The 4,483-nt window shown below is 40.3% G+C and overlaps 1 protein-coding gene across 2 annotated transcripts; it reads left to right on the top strand.

Annotated features, from left to right (window-relative positions):
- The first annotated feature begins 869 nt into the window (after positions 1-869).
- LOC126402023 (helix-loop-helix protein 2-like) lies at positions 870-4,483 on the top strand. 2 transcript variants are annotated; one of them, XM_050063667.1, is made up of 2 exons: positions 870-1,490; positions 2,236-4,483. In XM_050063667.1, the coding sequence occupies exon 2, from the start codon at positions 2,276-2,278 to the stop codon at positions 2,645-2,647; it is 372 nt and encodes a 123-aa protein (XP_049919624.1). In that variant the 5' UTR covers positions 870-1,490; positions 2,236-2,275; the 3' UTR covers positions 2,648-4,483. The 2 variants fall into 2 exon arrangements, with proteins under 2 accessions (XP_049919624.1, XP_049919623.1); XM_050063666.1 differs by having other exon boundaries at positions 871-1,490; positions 2,231-4,483.

Below are 4,483 nucleotides of genomic sequence, written 5' to 3'. Positions count from 1 at the left end.
CTGTGGTTTTAACACTGAGGGGGCACATGTGACAGGAGGAGGTTTGGGGGCCCTCTGCCAGACAGTTTTGAGCATCAAACACTTAATTTACTGCATTAAATTTGTCAAAATAAAAGTCCTCTACTCCTTGATGTTTCTACACCTATGTCATGGATAATTAAAAACTAGTAGTGACAAATCAAAGGGCATGTCGAGGAGTGAATTCACAATATCACTATGGAAACAAGGAATCAAATATCTTTTATAAAGTTTCTTTTTAATGTTCGACAGCAGACAAAACTATACATCTAAAACACGGATGCTGGCAAAAACATTCTTAAAATAATTTTAAAAAGAGATTTTTACTTTTATTATTTTCCAAAAGCCAAAATTACACAAACAGGGAGGCTATGTCTGAATTTTCCATCAACCTCCCTCACTAAAATGTTGTTAAATTGTCCCTTTATTGAGGAAATTGATCCCTTATCTTCTGATCTCATCTTATCTTTAATGACAACTACAATGTAGAAAAATAAAGACATGTTAGGATGGACTTAAAGTTAAATATCTCCCTCTCTTTCCTCTCTCAACCTGCACTTAAAAAAATTATTTTTTCTAAATCATAATTGCTCACTGAAAAACCTGCGCACGTGCACGCACTCACAAACGCGTATTTATTTATTTTTCTCCCCATCTTTTATCATGCACACATCTCTGCTTTCCCTTTGCCCACTACTCCCACGGGAGGTTGAGCGCTTGAGGGCTGAGGGGCGTGAAGAGAGAGGGAGGAGGTGTGTGTTTGTGAGTGTGTGTGTGTGTGTGTGTGTGTGTGTGTGAGGGAGAGGAGAGGAGAGAGAGAGAGGGGGCGGCGTTAGACAATACCATTCCTCAAATATATTCCATCCCCTCCGTCCCTGAAGTGAGCCTTTATTAGTCGGGATCGTTTGGATCTTATCTCGCATATGACACTCGGTGGAAGAAAGACTGGAGGAAAAAGGAGAGAGGGGATTATCTGTGAGCTGCCTTCCGATCCGCTCCATCCTGACACGGGAGAGCCTCGCTTATCTCGCCCCTTTATCCCCATCTTCCACAGGCGCATGGACCAGTAGCCCCGGCTGCACTTTCTCCACTATCTGCCCATCTCTTCTATTGTCTCTCCATCGCTGGGATCACACGGGGGGACTGACTGATCCCTGCTCACATCATCATTATCTTTATTTTCTTTCATCTTTTTCTTATCTAATCATCTGTAAGACTTCGGAACTGTTCTGATGTGCAGAAACATTTCCCCTGCTTGACGTTTGACCCCTGCGTGATTCCCATGCTGCAAGTTTCAACCTGAAAAAAGTCAAATTAGTTTCTTTATTTATTTCTTTTCCGTGAAAAGGTGCATCTCTTGAACATCTGATGGTTGTGACTGTGGAATATGAGTTAATTTGGAGTTGAGGCTCCGCTCCTGAGCGTTTTTAAGTTCCTCTCCAGAAGATTTTGCCTCCCAACTCTTTGTCAAGGTGAGTCTCCAATTTAGAAATAAAAAAATCTACACACATACACTTTGTTTTAAAATGTTTGCGCCTCCATCAGCTGTTTTTTCTTTACTTTCCTCGTTTTATAAAAGCACAATAGCTCCAATGATTTCATGTCCAGCAGATGTCAACATTATTTTTGCCGTCTTCTGCCTCCATGCTGTCAAGTCACTGTGGCCTCAGCCAAGCAGATGTGTTCATCACACTGTGACAGATGGCCAATTCTGATTATGGTAATTCACTAAAAAAAGGGAGTTTCTCCTTCTAAAACTTGCATAATTCTTTTTTTTTTTAAGGATTATCAAATAACAAATAATTATGTGCAACAAACAATTTGAAAACGTGATGTTTCTCTTAATTGCTCGGCTCTTTTTTAGGCTTTAATAAATTAAAAAACCGCCATTTTTTTTCCGAGGCATTCATTATTTATTGAGTTTAATGTTATTATGCAACGAATGTAGTCTGCGTTTGGATTTATGGGGGGCCCTGGCACCCAGACGGGCGCCCGCTGTGGGGTCTGTCATGCTGGGGCCTCGGGGTGGCAGAAAACAGTAAAAACGATTAAATTAAATTTATATTTTTCATTATTTTTGTGTGTTTTTTGTGAGTTTCGATCCTGAACAGAAGACACTTAGTATTTAAAAATATTTCTAATAGTAATTCAGGTGCAGATTTACCTGAAATTGGGATGAAATCAGTGTTTTAATAGTTGCTTGTGTCCACAGTACAGGTTCCTAAGGAGGAGAGAGGGCCAACACCGGAGAATAAAAATGATGCTGAGCCCGGACCAGGCTGAGGCGGACCTCTCCTGGACTCAGTCCGACCCGGAGACGATGCTCAACGGCCTCAAGTCGGCCGGCTGCACCTCAGACGAGCCGGCGGAGGGTGAGGAGAGGGCCAAATGCAAAGCCGACCAGCCCCTGAGCAGGGAGGAGAAGAGGAGGAGGCGGAGGGCCACGGCCAAGTACCGCTCGGCCCACGCCACCAGAGAGAGGATCCGGGTGGAGGCGTTCAACGTGGCCTTCGCGGAGCTGAGGAAATTACTGCCCACCTTGCCCCCGGACAAGAAACTCTCCAAGATCGAGATCCTCAGACTGGCTATATGCTACATCTCCTATCTCAATCACGTGTTGGATGTTTAAAAGTGAGAGAGACAGAGGTGCTTTGGTTTGGGTTGACTGGACTCAGGCGCGTGCTGGGCGTCAATTGGGTATGGCAAGGTTGGCAGATAGGGTCGACTGATAATGGGGGGGGGGGTTTAAAGCAGATATTTTTATAGCCTTTCACAGCTGATATTGAAATATGTCAATTGCAAGGTGAAAAAAATGAGTCAGGAACTTTTTCTGCCACATAAGACAAGTTAGAAATTAAAAAAAGGCTGACTGGACATTTAATTTATGATATATAGCCTTGTTCATGCATGATTTTAATAAACTTGCAAATAAAAAATGACAATATCAGCTTAGATATCGGTCTAACACACGTGTCATGATCAAGTCTTTGCAGTTTTAATTTCTAATAAAATCATCTGATTAAAAAAAAAGGGCCAAAAAATTAAACACTTTCTCCTACCAAAATAAAAGCATCTCGTCCCGGATGCTGGGGCTTTGCCATACCTTCCAGCTGACTGAGTTGACCCCCAGTGTGAGTCCAGTGTTGGTTATCCTGATGGCGGTGATGGTGTAAAGTTGTAGGGGAAAACTGCTCCGAGTGAAAGCCTCAACTTTGAGTCCAGACCGCTCACTGAACAAAAGCAACAAGCGCAGAGTCGTTTGAGCTGTTAGATGCAATAATGAGAATAATTATTATTATTATTATGCGACGTACAGTGGGGGAGGATGGGCTGCCTGCAAGAGCCCCGCAGGCATCCATGTTCCCCTCCCAGAGGAGATGCAGGGGAGAGAAACATGTGGAGGGTTATCATCAAGAATTTGGATTTCAGGGAAACTTTAAAAAATCACCCCAATAAATGATTTGAAATATTCAAAACGAACTCCTCCCCTCGCTGTGTCAATTTGAGCTCTAATAAAACAAACACTGGGGCATTTTCCACATCGAAATGAAAGGATGTAAACGATAGCTGCTTTAGATCTAGTTTAGACGATGTTTTCCGTAAAGGAAGGGAAAAAAATGCGTAAGTGCCACTTATGACATATAAAATTGTGACCTTAATCATTTTTTAAAAGTGTATGGAATTATTTATTTAATTGTGTTAATATTTAAGGCTTATTTATTTATGTTGATATCATAGGCTGGCGTCTTTTTGTATAAATGTATATTGTTTGTTGCTTCTATATTTTAGGCTGTGAAACTTGGAAAGTGATGGTGTTCTACTCTTAAAAAAATGGCACTTTCTGTTAATCCATAGCATAAGTTATTTGTTTGATGTATGTTTGATGTATGTCATTATCATTTTGTTTTTAATGTCACGTCTGTTGCCTATCAATAGCAACGATAAGCACTTCAAAATGGGGCTCAGTGGCCCCATAAATGTTTATTTCCCTAAATTGTTGTGTTCAGAGGTTGCTCGAATAGAATAAGAATTTGGGCTGCTTAAGAAATTTGCATTAAATTTAAGAAGAAAAAAAATGTGGAGAATAATTATGACAAACAGTTTCTACCACCAAGGGGGTTATCATTCAGATGCAACCCTCTTTTTTTGCTGTTACCAAAAAAAAAAATAATTTCGAAAAATAGCCTGAATCTATTCTCTTCAATGTTTTGATGTTATATTTTGGTTTATTTATTTGTCTCTGCTTTGTATGACGAAATTCAATAAGTAATTTTATAGTGAAGAAAAAAAAACATATCCTCTATCCAAAGATTTTTTGTCTCTTCAGGGTTGTGTAGGCTACTTGTTGCTTTATGCAGATCTTTTGTAGTAGAGGTGTCGTGTGACAGCTGGTTTCTAATGGACAAACTTTTCATATTTTCCGGTGTTATTTTTAATTAAAACGGAAATACTTGAAAAAAAAAAA

The sequence above is a fragment of the Epinephelus moara genome, chromosome 15 (genome assembly GCF_006386435.1).
Source record: "Epinephelus moara isolate mb chromosome 15, YSFRI_EMoa_1.0, whole genome shotgun sequence".
Classification (NCBI taxonomy): Eukaryota; Metazoa; Chordata; class Actinopteri; order Perciformes; family Serranidae; genus Epinephelus; species Epinephelus moara.
The sequence above is the reverse complement of the archived record's forward strand: the minus strand, read 5'-3'. Positions and strand labels throughout refer to the sequence as shown.

What these genes read in the sequence shown, in the direction of transcription:
- LOC126402023 (XM_050063667.1), top strand. Translation starts at nt 2,276, where the DNA reads ATGATGCTGAGCCCGGACCAGGCTGAGGCGGACCTCTCCTGGACTCAG.